The sequence below is a fragment of the Camelus bactrianus genome, chromosome 6 (assembly GCF_048773025.1).
Source record: "Camelus bactrianus isolate YW-2024 breed Bactrian camel chromosome 6, ASM4877302v1, whole genome shotgun sequence".
Taxonomy (NCBI): domain Eukaryota; kingdom Metazoa; phylum Chordata; class Mammalia; order Artiodactyla; family Camelidae; genus Camelus; species Camelus bactrianus.
Window position 1 is genome coordinate 55,449,629 of NC_133544.1, and position 17,073 is coordinate 55,466,701.

The 17,073-nt window shown below is 38.4% G+C and overlaps 1 protein-coding gene across 6 annotated transcripts in view; it reads right to left on the reverse strand.

Moving 5' to 3' along the window:
• The window catches only part of NPAS3 (neuronal PAS domain protein 3), a 794,663-nt gene that overhangs the window by 400,379 nt on the left and 377,211 nt on the right, over positions 1-17,073 (reverse strand). For 4 of the 6 annotated variants that reach the window (XM_074365668.1, XM_074365666.1, XM_074365664.1 and 1 more), the window contains one exon: positions 14,982-15,058. In XM_074365668.1, the coding sequence (XP_074221769.1) occupies positions 14,982-15,058 (77 nt within the window). Of the gene's footprint in view, positions 1-14,981; positions 15,065-17,073 lie in introns of all 6 variants that reach the window. The other 2 variants (XM_074365667.1, XM_074365665.1) reach the window with 1 other exon arrangement.

Consider the following 17,073-nt stretch of genomic DNA (forward strand, 5'->3'; position numbering starts at 1 on the left):
TAATCCCAGACTCCTAATCTATCCCTTCCCAACATCCCTGCCAGATAACCACAGTTTAAAACCTGGATTTTCTTTTAACTACATGGATTTAAACAGTTATTTTCGAGGGGTGTGACTGGGGGGGGGCGTGCAGCACATAGAAACCAGGAGAGATCCTCTCCCACTTGCATTTTCATGTTAAGCAGAGCACTCTTCGGGAAAAAATTACTTTGTGCTTTTTAAAGCTTCTCAAGTTTCTCTGAAAATCAGGCTAACCTCTCCCAACACAGTTGCACGAGATTCTATTAGACACAGCTTTGTTGATGTGGCCCCAAAATGACTTCCCCCCTCTTTCAGCCTCTGCAGGCTGCCCCAAGTCTCCATTTCTGTTAATGACCTATTGCTTCTGTCTGATTCAATACAGCCCACTGGCTATGGAAATGGCAAGTCTCAGCAGGAGACAACAAAATGGTCAGCAAACAGGGCTGAGCCATGTCATTTTCCTCAAATACTTTCCCAGGAATGAAATGACAAGCTTTAAAATGTTGTCTTCTGCTCAGGGCAAATATTTCTTTATTAAACAAAAGTGCATGTCCTCTGGTTTCCATTCAAACCATAGCTTCAAGTGTGTCACTTGAAAAACTTCAACTGTAAAACAATTTAATACCTAATATTTCTCATATAATTCCTTTTTCTATCTCTTTCCCACTTCTGGGTTCCAATCCCAACTGTGTTAGTTACTAACAGCTGCAGGTCCTTAAGCAAGTCACTTTCCCACACTGAACTTCAGTTTCTTCACCCTTACAATGGAAATAATAACAGTACCTAATTCAAAGGATGCATGAGGGGACTAACTGAGCCAGTGGCTGTAAGCAGCTCACTCGGTGAGTGCCTGATAGAGAATAAGTCACAATAAATGTGTGTTAATACAATGTGATTATCTCCCAAATTTCTGCACAGCTCTGTATGGAAAATCTGTACCCTGGGATCAAATGACCCAATTCTGCTTGGATCCAGTTTTAATCTTTCAGTTTTAGAGAGTCCAGAAGTTCCTTACTTGTGTTTGTTCTTAGCAGAATAAGTCTTCTCTATACAGAATCTCTTGTTACTTAAATGGAATCCTTCAGATACTTTAGCGAAGACACAATGAGCAGTAGTAACCGAAGCATCCTGCCAATTTCAGTATAAGCTATGTCCCAAGAATGGGTTGTTTTATTTCAGCCTGAAATTCTTCCTCACTGAAAACAACCTAACGATACAGTAGTCTTCAAGTAAAGCCAGGTTAAATGATTATCAATTAGTTACCAATCTGCAGTATAAATTCCCCAAGTTGATCAGTAACCTTCTAGCACTGAGAACAGTTTGATTTACAACAATCCAATTCCTCATAAAAAATAATACAGCTTAGCTGAGAATCTAGCGAAACTAATCATTTGGCAGAGATGACTGGTATCAACTCAAAGAACCAGGCTCGAGTGCTTTATATTTAGAAAGACTCAACAATGCCTTCCAGAAGATGAAATGCTGTCTAAATTCCAGATTGGACTTTTACATTCAGTCCACCTAAATGTGATCTCAGGAGAGGATACAGTTGATCTTACTATGCATTATTAAATAGTTACTGAGTTTTATCTCCTATGTGACTGCAATTCTAAAAGTATAATTTAAAATGTCATTGAACTATCCTTATGGATTAAAAATGCAATTAAAATAGTCATTGATATTATCATTTGCCTTTGTATTTATGTAGAACTCACAGACTTCCCACTTACAAAAAAAGAATTTTCTGTTTCTTTAGGTCAATTCTACCCTTGGTCTAATCTCTATACCAGACTAAATTTAGCAAAACATTGGATCACCCTAAAATGAAGTATGAGAGTGGATTATTTCAGAGGGCATTTTTCTGGTGCCCGAAAGGGTCACCTGCATCTTTTGTATCTTTAGAAATGAGGGGAACAGCTGCTCTGACCTGACAACTCCTGCAGCATTTATCTGGCCTCACGGGAATCTGACTAGGCTCTTCTCTGTGGGCAGTCCAACAATCAGTTATCCATTTTATTCAACCAGAATAATAAATGTTTATAATATTTTCAAGTAATTTACTCAAATGCTTATTTTTCCCAACAGAGGTAAAGCTAACACTATGACTTTTTCTTTTCTCAGGCAGGGTTCTATTCTGCCATCACAAAATAACACTGTCTCATGACCTTGCAATCCTAAATTATCAGATCCTGAATTGGCAAGTGTCTGGGAAGTGAAATTCACAAGGTGCTACCAGACAGTAATAAAAACGGCCAGAATCTTGGTGATCAGGAACACATGACCCTGCTCCTGGACTGGCTCGCAGTGCAGCTGAGAGATGGAGCCTGGTAGTAATCTCTGTACCCCCTAGCAGGACCCTGATAGTGCCTGCTTATTACTGTTGCCTACACATCTTGGTTCCTGGGGTCTCTAATGGGGACAGTATTACCCAGGTCAGGCTCAGAAGAAGAAAACCATTTGTGAACACCTATCAGCCATGATGTGATACATAATTTCTCTCTTGACATCAGCTGTTCTTTCCACTACCATTTCCAAGAGAGAAGGATCACAATCCTATTTTGGTTGATTTATGGATAATCAGACACAGATAATTTACAGATAATGAAATAGAACCTCTGATGGTGGAGAAATATTTGATTTTGATTTTCTTGGTTTTGCTTGCCTGTACTTTTTGACTTTTCAATTTTTTTTTCTTTTACTTTGTGCAGTTAAAAAAGAGGTATTTGACCACACATGTGCACACACACACAGAGGGACAACTACATATGCAAGATTCTTCTGTAATAATATGTTTTTAAAAAGCTAGTGAAGTAGATTACAGATTTGACAGTACAGTATAAAAACTGTTCAGTTACCTCTTTAATTTAGCTTTGACTTTATTTAGAGATTTTTTAGTATCTTAAACTAACGTTGATTAGATTATTCTAAGCCAGACTTTCCCAAGTGTGTTTTGTAGAACACTGCTGTTCCAGGATGCTCATGGGTGTCTGCCTTCAGTTTAGCTTGGGAAACAAAGCACATTCTCCACCCAATACCCACCCCCAAACTTTCCTCAAAGCCAGTGCTTTCAGAGTCCAAAAGACTTGCAAAGTTCTGGAGGTAAGAAAGCAATCCTAGCCAAACTGACTGAGTTTTGGGCCCCTGATTAATGATAATCAGCTGGTATCACTCTGTCATTCCGCGCTGATTCTGGTGACAAGAAAATAATGTTTACTACCAACAAGGACTATTCTAAAGCCAAAAGAACACTCCTCTGGCCCAGATTTGCAGATATCTTTATCATTAGGGAATTATTCATATTCATATTTGACACGTAACCCTAAGATTTCTGAGACCTTTATCCACTTTTAAAATTGAAAACATAATTATCCTTCTGTTTCACTTTAATCTCCAAATAATCTGGCCACCCTTAGTGCCTGAGAAAGAATTAAAGACATGTTCCCATACTTTGCAAACCATCTTCCTATCAGCAGGCTCCAAACAAAAGCTGCCCAACCACAATGACACTGCTGCCCTGTTTTCCCTCACTGCTCCACCGCAGCCTCTACCTGACATGACCACACTAGGAGAACGCACGAGTGAGGCTAGGACCCAGAGAGACCCACGTGAAAACCAGACTTAAAAGAGAGTGTGTGTGTGTGTGTGGTGAGTGAAGTGTGTAATTTTAAGTGTGCAGCCACAGGGAGCACTCACTGACCAGTGCCAAGATGGGCGAACTGATGCTCTCCTGGTACCTCCCAGGTGCAGCCTGTCCCAGATGGCCAAGCTCTGGGGAACACTCCCTACCTGCCAGGCACTGTGTGAGGATCTCCTTGATAATCCTCACAGCCATCTCTGAGGTAAGAACTGCTACCACCTGCATTTGGGGTTGAGGAAACCAAGGCTTAGAGAGTTTAAATTAATGGCTTAAGTCTGCATAACTAAGAGCATGGACTCAAAGCCACTAGTGTGTTACACTGACCCACACTGGTTCTGTTTTGGTTTTGGTTTCCTCCACTCCTAGTGGGAATGCGGAGAGGCAAAGCCATGACTCACCTCTGTATTTCAATATTTCTTCTGGGCTCTGACACAAATTAGGCCCTCAGCAAATATTTACCAAACTGAGGCCTCGTATTTTAAAATTTATCGTCTGTCTCATTTTCCAAAATCCCGGCTACCTGAGATAATCATTTTTTTTTTTATTTTGTGTTGTTTTCGTTTTTGTTTGTTTGTTTGTTTTGTATTAGGTGGGGAGGTAAATTTATTTATTTATTTTTAGAGGAGGTACTGGGGATTGAACCCAGGACCTCATGCATGCTAAGCATGCGCTCTACCACTTGAGCTATACCCTCCCCACCTTGAGATAATCAATTCTGTGACAGGTAAGTCCCCGCTTGCAGTCCTGTGACCAAAACCATAGTTTCTTCCGCAGGAACAGTTTCCTCAGACCCCTTCTCCTCTTCCACATCTCTCACACCACCTCTCTGTGAACAATGACATGTGTTCAAACCAAAGCCAGTAAGGGACATGAAACCCCTAGTCAGTAATCGAAACAAATCAAAGTCAGTAAGAGACATGGAAACCCCAGGGGGTATGTACCTGCCACTTGTGTACACACAGCATCGCGGAAAGCCCTCTGGGAAGTCCTCCCTTCTGCTCTTGAGGTGGAAAGGGGCCCTTCTGGGCTGACGGATGACGGACTTTGTACAATGCGCATGACGAGCACAGTACGTGCACTTCAGTGTCTCCTCAACATAATTCACAGCAGTGGACAATGGCTGCCTCTACCTTCCAGCTCTTCCGGACCTCTGATTGGCTGTTTATTCCCACTTTTCTAAGCAAATCTTGGAGTCCATACAGTAATGACATTATCACATTTTGGTCTAAAGAAAATGTATCTGGAGTCCCTTTACAAACTCTACCTTTTCTAGTTGCCTCTAAATGGCTAATGAGATTATTCTGGATTAACACTCCTTTAGGCATTATAGAGGATTTTTATTCTCAAGGAAAAAATATATTCTAACTACCAAATTTTAAAATTTTACTGCAAACTAGTATATATTACCAAACATAAATACCACTTATCTAAACAGATAAATAATTTTCAATGGACACAATGCAAGTTATCTTGCTTTTGACCTGAGAGGATTTCATTGATAATGTTCCCATATTCCTGAGTGGTAATACTTTAGGTAAGCATCAACATTTTTCCTCCGAAACTTGGCCATTATTCTGAACCACACAACAGACAGACAGAAACACTTCCAGGTTTGTTAAACACATGCTCCATGCCAGACTCTGTACTAAGCACTCTTAATTACACTCTCTCGTTCAATCCTCACAGCATACCTGTCAGGAAAACTACTACTGTTTTCTCCATCTTAAAGACGAAGAAACCAAGGCTTAGAGAGAGCAAGAGACTGATTTTGGTCTACACAGTAAGGGAGCACAAGTTGGCTGGATGCCCTAATGCAGGAACTAAAAGAATCTGCCATAGTCTGTCACACATTTACAGAATATGGATAAAACCAGGGCTAGGAACACAGAGGGGAGTAGCGGCCACCATTCTGGGGTTAAATGTGACATTGGTAAGAATTTACTTGTTCATTAATTTATTCATCAGTTATCTCTTGATCATCTATTACAGGAAGGACTCAAATTTTACCCTGGGAATATAGTACTGTTAGCACGTGTTTTGGCCCGTCTCTGAAGGATAGAGGATGCTTACACCTAATTTAATGGGATTTGAGACTTCAAGAAAATTTTCATGAGCTATTTTTCCAGATTGTGGCAAATGAATACCCTAACATCCCCTTCTGTTTTTTATACAATGAGTTAAAGCAGCAGTGACTTTTTAAATGAGAGGTTTTAAACTTTCACAACTATAAAGTATTTCCTCATACTCTGTCATGAATATGACTTTATGTGACTTAATAAGTTTTTGCCTAATAAATTATACTTTTTCCCTCAAAGTGAAAGTCTAAGGCACTAGAGTATTATGAAATAATGGCTTAGCCATCAGCCTCTGTGTGCTTCAGTTTTTCAATTTTGAGAATGGAGGTTTGATAAAACATACATTCTTGAGTTAATGTGGAGACCAGTGAGATAATTCTTGGCAAACCACACTGAGAATCTCCAATGAAACCAATCTCAAAGTATGAAGCATTAATCTAGTACATCCTAAGGTCGGGAGGATGCCTGCTTCATCAAAGCCCAGCAACTTAGATGACAGGCACACTGCAGATGGCGGGTCCAAATGACTCCTCCAATATTAGTTTGCCAAATTAGAGAAGGGACAAAAGACATCTTTATAATAAACCCTATTTCAAAAGTTGATTCACTCCTATGTACGTTGCAATTTACACTCAGGTCCATCACTAACAGAAGTTGTGAATTAACTTTCAACATTAAAAACATTTTCCTAATGTCAATGCTGGCATCTTACCTGAGGTAAGGATATGAAACAGAACAACAGACACATTTCTGCTTTGCTTTTCTCTCCTTTCTTTTTAAATAAAGATACTCTAAACCTTACATCTGATTGTTTTACAGCTCAATTGATAAGGTGGGTTCCTTTTTTTTTTGTTCAAGAAAATTTAAAAGCAACTAATTTAAATATGCAAAATTATCTTGAGTTGTTCATACGTGAACTTAAAAGCCATGCAACACAGGAAAATTAAGTAATTATGCCTCCAAGTTATTTACTGCAATTAAGCTCATTTATCATATGCAAATTAGTGCAAACTGGTCTCATTAGTTACTAAATTACTCAATATGAGCTGAACAATGTAGCACTCCAGTTTGTAATGAAAAATCCCTGTAGAGGCAAGCAGTATCAATTAAGCTAATTTGCATATGCAAATACATTCACTAACTTTCTCTTTTTCTATATTTAGTTTTACATTTTCTTACCATTCTGGATCAGAGGGAGACTGCAGGGTCACTCACCTCTCTCTCTTTCCTCTATTACAACTAGAGAACATCTCTATTAGTTTGAACTTTATTTTATTTTAGCAGTGATGTCCAGCAGGACAGCACTTTGCCAACAAGGGCCAAAGGAGTAAGAAGATGCAATTTCCCAAGAGAAGATCATTTCTTAAAAGCATACTGAAAAGTATAAATACTTGCAAGTTCCAACAAAATAATAAAGAGTGAAATTCCAGTTCATCGATAAATAGAAAACAGACTTAACATATCACCATCTCCCACAGAAGTCTGCTGGAAACACCAGCATCAAATGTAAAATGAATGTTGACTTGGCGAGGCAGCGTCTTAAGTAACAATTTTTATGTTCGCATTAGTCAATTTTTGAACTGTTCTAGAAACTATTCACTTTTCTTTGTCCAGATGTTTGAACTGTATTAGTCAACCTTTTATTTTCTCTTGCTGAATGGGATTAAAGAAGATGCTATTAACAACAGATTTGGCATTCTCCACCCCCACCCCACCACAGTTATAAGTAGCTCCTTTTGCCTACACAATCTACTTTCTCCAAAGATTTTTCCCTAGTCTTCTACAACTCACTGGGTCTCAAAGCCTGAAGCAGTGCCATAGCTAGAAATACTTAAATGATAACCAAGATACAAAATGCTACAATGCTTTTAATTTTGTTTTCCTTATTACTCCAACTACAAATTTTTAAATACTTCTGGTAGAAAACCTATATGTACTCATTTTTCTAATAATAACTCTGCAGGACATAGACCAGTCATGATTCAAAGGTAGGTCCTTAACCAATCTTCAAACTGATTAAAAATAGAAATGTAGAAATTTAAACCTAAGTCCTGATTTTTTTTTTTTTTTTTTACTACATCTGATCCATAACGTCTTCTTTTAAACCTAGGCTCTTCTTTTACTTTTACTCTCTATCCCATGGCTGAAAGTGTTAAGGGAAAGAAAAAACCACGATTGAAATTTGACATTTCACTGAAATCTATGGTATCATCCATTTCACCCACAAAAATCTCTGAGACTTTGCCTACCAAATAGAAAAATAGCTACATTTCAGCTCCTTCTTCTCCATCATTTTATGAAAACACATACTTTTAAACTATTCTGCTGAAGTGATGGCCATATCTATGTCTTCTACAAGAGAGTTGTTCTATTGAAAAATGATCCTTTCAAAAATAATTATTTCCCTAGTTTTGCTCAGGAAGACAGGCAGTCATGTAACCATTCTGCTCAGCCTTTTCTAACCCACTCCCAGCAGAGAACCTCGGGCGTTATAATATTGGAATGTTCTTGGTGATTCTCTCTTGCTCTCCCCTAAAAGATCTGCCCATGGGATTCGCTTTCAGTTTGGGGTTTGAACATCCTAAGAGTAATGCAAAAATTTCTTACTAACCCCAAATCATGCAGGATCAATGACACAGATACAGGAGGCTTCATACAATATAGACAAGCTCAAAACTAACACTTGGAAAACACTTCCACCATTATCTCCCTTTAGGGCATTTCTTATAGAGTATTTTTATTCTCCCAAGACTTTATTTAAATAATAATTGCAGTTCTAGATCATTTATGTACAAACAAGTGTGTACATATTTATATTCATCCAACTCACAAAAGTTCATTTGATATCCAAAACTAGTTATGGATAAAAACCATCCTTCAGTCACTTTATCAGTAAGAGTTATTAGTAATCATACGTATTATTCCATGTCAGTAATATAGCACACACATATATGTAAGCTCACCATAATGTGCTCAGAATGAATGCAAACAAACCCTAAAAGGCTTCCACATCCAAGGTTTGATGTGATTGCTTTGCTTTAACACTTGTGAGGTAAGTAAAGCAGCATTACTATGGAATAGGCAACAACAACACTACAGTTTCATGTAACAATTATATAAGCTTTAGTTACTAATGAAAAAAACACCTTAAACCCTTCTGTTATGGGCATGCAAATAATTAAAGCACTCCATTCATAAATCTGGCACCTAAGGGAAAGTCATTCCACTAGTTAATTTTATGAGTTACGAAGACAGTATTTGTTACCATTTTCTGTCATGTTAACTTTGATAAAGTAAAATATGAATATTCTATCTTGTCTCTAAACTGGGAAAGTAAATGTAAATACCACTCATATTTTTTCATATTAAGGAAATCATGACGTGAGAACAAAAACACCTAAAGAGAGCTTTTAAAGCAGGAACCAAATGAGTGCTTAGTCACAAGTGCTACATTCAGCAAAGATCCCACGTAACGACCTAAAGTTCTTGAATTTTCACTTCGCCTGTCACAAACAGCACAGTTCCCAATCTTGACTGCTTGCCCTCCTGCTCCTCCTCTGATTAATGAGTCAAAGAAGAATAAAGTCGACTAAAACGCCTTGACTCTGGTCCAGTGCCTACACTTCACAATCATGCAGTTGCAAGGCTGACATCACTCGAATGCCTCAGCTCTCCTAACAGAAGATGACCCTGTCCTGAAATCCATGCCTGAAACGGCTACAGGTCCACTGGAGCTACAGTAAGGGTCACAGTCAGTAGTGAGGCTTTTGTGTCTATGATGTGAATGGTGGCCCCAAAATCACACAGTACACAGCCTGGGCAATGGTCTTGCCTACATACACCAGTATTGGATCATTAAATTGCCAAATAACTTCGCAATAGTTGATTTTACATTGATTTATAAAAAGTTTATTTTCTTCCCTCTCAGTACAAAGGAAGTTACATTTTAGAGGATCTACCAAACTTTCTAAATTTTCCTAAGAGAATATATGGCTAACAAGATGGCACAGAGCAAAAACACATATTATAGCCCACAGAATGGGTGGACCAAAAATTAAGGAGTCCATTTTTATCCCCAACCCCCAACTCTATACACCAAGGGGTCCTTAGCACGCTTTTCTGAAAAACATCACTGGGGTCATAGGTAACAGGGAAGGTTGGCACCTGGTGCAGAGAATTCCCAGGCACTTCCTGATCCCCACCCTGGTATTCAGAATCGATCTCTATTTTACCCCCACATTCTGTCAATTCTCTAATCCTATTCACTCTAAATATAAATTCTTTTATTACCATTGTCTTTAAAAATGTCCTCATCATTTCTTGGCAAGTATTGAGAATCTAATGTTAAGAGCCTGGGTTCAAATTCAGCTCTCACTTCACTAGCCACATGAGCTTCAGCCAGTTATGTACATTTTCTAAGAAGTCTTAGTTCACTCAATTGTAAAGCATGCACAGCCCCAGCCCGTGTCTCATAGGTACCTACTGTAAGTATTAAATGGCATAAGAAGAGTAGTTAGCACAATACACAGAACTAAATACATACCAAAAATTCAATACACTTAAGCTAAAATCAACCTGGATTAGGCTTTTTCTATTTAAAACATACCTCATTTGGTATTTGCATTAGAAATGCAAATTTATACAACACTGTAAATCAACTGTACTTCAATTTTTTAAAAAATGTTTTAGAAAAAGAAATGCAAATTTATAGATATAATCAAAATACTCAGTGGCAGGAAAATGGTTAAATAAATTATGATACATTCATAGCACGGATGTCATATAACCATTAATAATAATGAAAGCTTACCCTTTCCTAATGCAGACATGGCCACTAGGTATTGATTTTAAAAAAGCTGATCGCCAAAGAGCATATAATTGACCAATGCTTGACCCCACAAATCTCAGAAATATAAACATGCTCTTAGAACATTAACAACAAAATTTTTCCAAGACATTACCTTCTCACCTCCCACCTGTCCTTGACTGCAAACCTCCGGACACTTCTACCTTCCATCACTCTTAGAGTTTCCCTTTTGCACCTAAAACTTTACTCCAACTGTTTTAATTGGCAAAACCTATGACGCCTCTTCAGTATTTACCCTATTAAATGACTGATATTATGAATACTCCCTCCTTAAGCAAATTCAAATCCTGTGGTTTCCTCTCATCTTTCTGTCTACTCCCTTCTCATTTCCTACTTGCATCTTAAAGTGATGATATGTAAGGAGCTGCCTCCCCTCAACCTTCTCTCTTTGTTCCACATGATTTCCACTGGTCTGCATCTCACTGCTTAATTTGAACTATTATTCATCTATACACTAGTGATTAGTAAACCCTGCCCCTATTTTCAGCCCTAGCCTTGATCTTTCTCTAGAGGACCAGATTTCCAATGGCTTACCTCTCACTGGCTTAGCTGTGTAAGAGGATACACCATTCATCATCTCTCAGGTAAGAGCATCATTAGATAGCTAGTTACGAGTCTAGAAAACCTGTGGTCGTTCTTAACTCCTGTCATTCCCTAGCCTTTCACCTCTAATTCATGCCATGTGCCAATAATTCGATGTCAATTCCATACCTGTCTCTCTATTCATAGGACCTCTATCTTGGAGAAGATCTTCATTTGGACTTTTGAACTACTGTAATAATTTCCTAAATGGTCTCTTTATAACAGTCTCTCACAACTCAAAGGCTTCCTAGACACAGTATTTTAAGAGTAACTCCAGAAACAAACCCTATCTTTATCTTGTCACTTTCTTGTATAAAAGCCTCCCCGGGTTCATTGCTGGTTACAGAATCCTGGCTTGGCTCACTGGCCCTGTGGCAATATGACTCATAAGCTCCCCATCTTTCTCTCTCTCATGCTCGCCTGTTCACGAGAAGCAGCCATCAAACTGAACATCTTAACAGTCCCCGAGCAAGATCTATGATGACTTGCTCCCATGTCTTTGTGTTTGACATTCCTCTGTGACATTCTTCCTAATAAACTTTGCCTAATAAACTCCTACTCCATCCGTCAACAACTTTGAGAAGTCTTCTTTGATGCTTTGTGGTCAATGCAGAGCCTCGCTCTTTCATGGACCAGTGTGACACTTCTCACTTTGTCAAGCCTGATCCTTTCCCCAAATGATTGCAAGCTAGGTAAGGAGAGCAGTTATGTGCCTACTATAGCAAATTCCTTGTAGATGCTTCAAACAGTTTTTTTGGTTTTTTTTTTTTTTTTTTTTTTTTTTTTTGGTAATGATGATAAACTGTGAGGTTAGAGGCCATGCCCACCTTATTGGCCACACAGGTTTCTTTTTTCAGCTACTTGCAAATGAAGGATGATGAGGAGACAGGGAAGGAAGAATTTTTCCCAGCCCCCATGAATCAACCAGATTCAACCATGGAAACTCCTGAAGGAAAATAAGGAAACCATCTCATCCTAGCAGAGCACTGAGTTATAGTGAACGTGGTACAGACAGATGTACGGGTTCCAGCATTCTGCCAGGAGGGAAGACGACTAGCTAGACAACTCAGAGGAAGCCCTTCTCATCACTACCACTTCCTAACCTCTCCCTGCCCACAGCTCTAGTGCATCATTTTGAGGAGCACACACAGCTCTTCAATGCCATAACCACTGGCGTTAGAATGCAACAGCAGACACTTCCAGTTTCTCTGACCATTTCACGACTACCTAGTGCCACCATGCTCAGTGGCCTGACTTTCTTGAAAGCATCCCTGCTAAGCCTTCACCTCCCCTAAGGCCAAAGGCTTTGGGCAGGTTCAAAATGTAGGCAGCCCTATCTGTAATTGTTATATGGAGGTGATTTTTTTGCCTTCATTTTTTACCCCTCTTTCTTTTCCCCCTACACTCTGAAGACACACAGAACGTATCTTTTTTTTTTTTTTTTTTGCATGAGGCCTTCAAATATATAGTGAGGATCTTAATGCCCCTTTGAAGTCATGTTTTCCTCACTCCCCTTCACCAAGGCCCTCGCCAGTCCTCGTGTTAACAGGACTTCTAGTTCACGTGCCTGTCTAGTTATCCCACCCACGTGACACCCAGCTGTCTGTGTTTCTCCTGACGGGTGTTGTCTAAGGCGGGTGAGCCCAAACCAAAGAGCAGAAGAGCCCCATCTCCACCCCCTGCTCTCTTAGGGGAGGTGTGCTGAACTGGCTTGGGGACAACCATTCTGTATTTTCACACTGCATTCACTGAGCTTATGTTCAGTTCAAACTCCTAAGTTCTGTGTTTTAAATCAGTTTTAAATTTTTGCAGCTCCTAAGTTACCCTCCCTTCAGAACACTGGGACTCAAGATTCCCAGAAAGAATGCAGAGGATAATAGTCAGGGTACTGGTCGAACCATTTCTCTCACTGACTGAGTATCATGCACTGACTGCTTCAGAATATAAACAGGAGTCATCCTGAAATCACATAAGAATCCAACAACGTACAGTTTCCCCTCTGTATCTGCAGATTCAACCAACCACAGATCAATAGTATCTGGAAAGAAATCCAGAAAGTTTCACTAAGAAAATTTAAACTTACTACATGCCAGCAATGATTTAAATAGTATGTTACTAGGTGTTGTAAGTAATCTAGAGATGATGTAAATTGTACAAGAGGATGTGCACAGGTTATATGCAAATATTATGCCACTTTACATGAGGGACTTGAGCACCCACAGACTTTGGTATCCACGGGGTCCTGGAATCAATACCCCGCAGATACAAAGGGGCAGAAGTATATATGGCAACAGTCACGCGAAACTTATAAAGGAGATTCTAAACAAAGAATGTATGGGAAAGAGGGAAATAAAAATTCAAAGATCTGGAAAGAAATGGCCTCTCTGTATCCCTGAAACTAGTCTACTGCAAAGGTCATTCAAAACTTTGTGTGTGCGGGAGAATTCATCTCTCAAGGTGTATTTCAAGAAACATCAGTTCTATGAGACGTTAACAGGTATTAGTGGAGAAATGAGCAATGTCAAAATAAAAATAAATAAAGTAAGACTTTTCAGGGCCTTAAGTTTGCAAATGTGAATTGTGACATCTCAGACCTAATGACACATCAGAATGTTATTTTTTAACAACCATCTGAGATCACATTCCTGGATTTCACCCTGAAGATCTCGATTTAGATGGTCCCGGAGAGGCCCAGGAATGCGAGCTTTGAACAAGTGTCCCAGGTGATGCTGCAGCTGCCAGCCAAGAAATCGTTTTGGAGAACCACTGGGATCTGACCACGGAGAACCTGACGGTAGCAGTTTCCTAGGGTACACGTTTTCAGAAATAAGCTAATTCAATACTACTTTTGGCTATCTCGAAATTGAAAGTAACATAGAGGCCTTAAAAAAAAAATCTCTGGATAGGGATCTGAAATGTAGCTTTATTTTTACCTTCAAGCTTATCTAAGAAAGACATAACCATCTCTTTCAAATAAGATGCCTAAACATCCCAAACATGTCTGTTTAATTTCATGTTAAAATGCATCTTACACAGTAAAGGGAAAAAGCTTTGGCCACACTTATCCTGGAAACAAAAACAATGTAGAAGAATTACCCTGGATAAAGGAAGATGTGTTGAATTGATGACAAAGTCTTAAGAGAAAGTTTTGAGTAAGTGAGATGCTAAGTTTGGGATCAATTTTCTCTAGGACTAAATCACTACAGGCCCGTCCTAGTCACCCTCACATTTGTCATGAAACTCAATGGGGAAAAAAAAAATCAAAGGATCATTATTTGTCTCCTTTTACTTAAAAATACACTTTAAAATCTCATCCTGAGAATATCTGTAGTTTGGGGAAGCAAACACTAGGATCGGAAGCACTCATGAATACAAACTCAAGCAAAGAACAACTGAAATTTGGCAACACATAAAGATGTCACATTACTTTCACAACAGAATGTTGATCTTCCAAAAACAATATATAGCTCCAAAGACACACACATATGTCCACTTACAAATGCAGCATACACAATCATTCTGGGAACAGCCAGCTACTATACATTGTGCATCAGCTCAATAGTGCAATTCAGTTCAATTACTACAGCACAGATAATACTTGCCCTCCCTTTCTCATTAATATTCTCACAAGGGATGGCTTTCTAAAAAGAAAAAAATAAATAAGAATTTCTGAATTCCAAGATAAAATGGCAACAGTCATATACATAGCTGCAATAAAAAAAACATTTTCATTAAAAAACTAAACATGAATTTTTTTCTTAGTAAACTATAAGCGAGCTTCTTTTTCTTTTAAAGTTACCTGCAAAATGTGACTTCCCAAATGTGCTTCAAATACTTCAATGGCCAGTGCGCTAGGGCTTCTCCTTCGTTGTGCACCTATAACTTGGAAAAAAAAAAAAAAAAAAGGAAAGAAAGAAAAGAAATTAAGTTGGAGCTCTGATTCACACTTACAGCTTCATTTCTCTGTAATTGAATCACCAGCTAGTTACTGTATCAAAGAAATCTGAGAGAAACACAACCCAGTGGTAACCTTGGTTCTGAGATGCCTGAGCAAAATCAGAGCCTAGACTGAATTTTCAATTCAGAGTATCATATTCAGACTTAAATTTGTTTTTCTTTTTTCAACTTTTTCCTACAATGGAGCAAAAACATACGAATGTTCACATTCCTTTAAAATAAATTTCTCAACTGTTTTTCTTAAAATTTAGGTATTGTTATTTTTAAAATATACACACACTGCCTTTCCTCTCAGAGAAACCTCAATGTTTCACATCCTCTAGGCTACAAAAAAAGCAAACAGGAATTTTTTTTAATGTTCTAATAACTTTATCATAATTTAATAAGCACAACATGTTGGCTAAGAGATTCTCATTAACGACTGTTTGCACTAGCGTTAAGCGTCTCAGGGTGGCTGGATTTCGTATTTACTGAACATTCATGTGTAGCTGTTCCTACAGGACCTACAGGAAGCCCCACTGGATGCCTGCCCAGCATGTGCCTTGTCAGGTCAGTGACTGCTCGTTTTCTTGTCTGAATACTTCTCTGTTCTCCTACTAACTTACAGTCAACCTTCCTCTTCCTGGCCTATGCCATATGTGTTGTCCACAGGCACAAACATCCAAAGAACCCCTCACCCCTTAACATGCATGGTGTTATGAGCTTAATGCCTGATATTTGTGGGATCCAGAATTGAGTCTTCTCATTATCATTTTTTCTTTCTTTCTTTCTTTTTTTTTTTTTTTGCATGGGGTCACAATTTGCTTTTAAATCTGTTCTGGGTATTTTCCTTTTTTAAAAAAGTTCCCAAACAAAAATGTTTGCTTTACCGTAACTTGTGCAAGAAAATATTCAGAACTTTTCCATATTTCTACCAAACTCCTTATGTCTTCCTGCTTTTCTTAAAAATTTTATGACAACCATCTATTTCCTCAAACCTAGACACTACACATTGAAAATAAAATCAAAATCCCCTCCTTTCTCGCCTCTCAAAACACTTTCGGCTAGTTGACAAGACAATTCCAGCAAAATGCTGCTGGGATAATTCTGCCTCGTCTCAGTTACTAAGCCAGTTAGTTGGATCCATAGCTTAGTAGGGATTATAATATAAATGCACTTATGATTATTGTGCTGTGCAAAAGTAGGCAGTTTGCCCCTGCAATTGTGAGTTAGTGTCTGCCACGTCTGAAAGGCACTTTGAAAAATAGCATGAGTGCTAAGTATCATTATTACTGGCAAGAGGAAATAAAAGGGGTGTTTTTTTCAATGAGAAAATTTATAAAATATAATTGAAGGGTGATTATTATCAAAGAATATTCCAGCTGGAAGGGACCTTAATGATCTCTAGTCCAACTTCTTCATTTGCTTCAGAAGCAAAACACACAGCTAATAATCCTAAAATAGAAAAGTCAGTTTTCTATCCTAAGATTAATCATCACTGTGAGTATAGACATAAGATTTTAAAATTTTAATATTAAGATCTAGTGAAGACAGTTCTCTATCTGTGTGTGCATTTCTGATTAATTTCCTATTCTAACATGCACATTACTCCCTTCAAAACTCCTTTGGCATTTTTGATAATGCAGCTGTCTTACTGAATACTGTTTTCAGTTTCTAGAGTGTTAATTGCACATTATGGTAGCTTGGTGTGAATGATCCCACATGAATAAAATCTGCAGTCTTTTTTTTTTTTTTTTTAAGATTGTTGAGGGGAGGGAAGCTTTTGACGGGGAGAAGGGGGGTACTGAAAAACTTCAAAAATGTCCACTCTGTTTCTGAGGCAGTAATTAGGATCCAGAAAGCTCCTTATTAATAGTTCATAATTTGGGGGCATTTCAGTACTTCCAATTATAAAGCTCAAATTAAACCACTGTACCTCACAGAAGAAATGGACT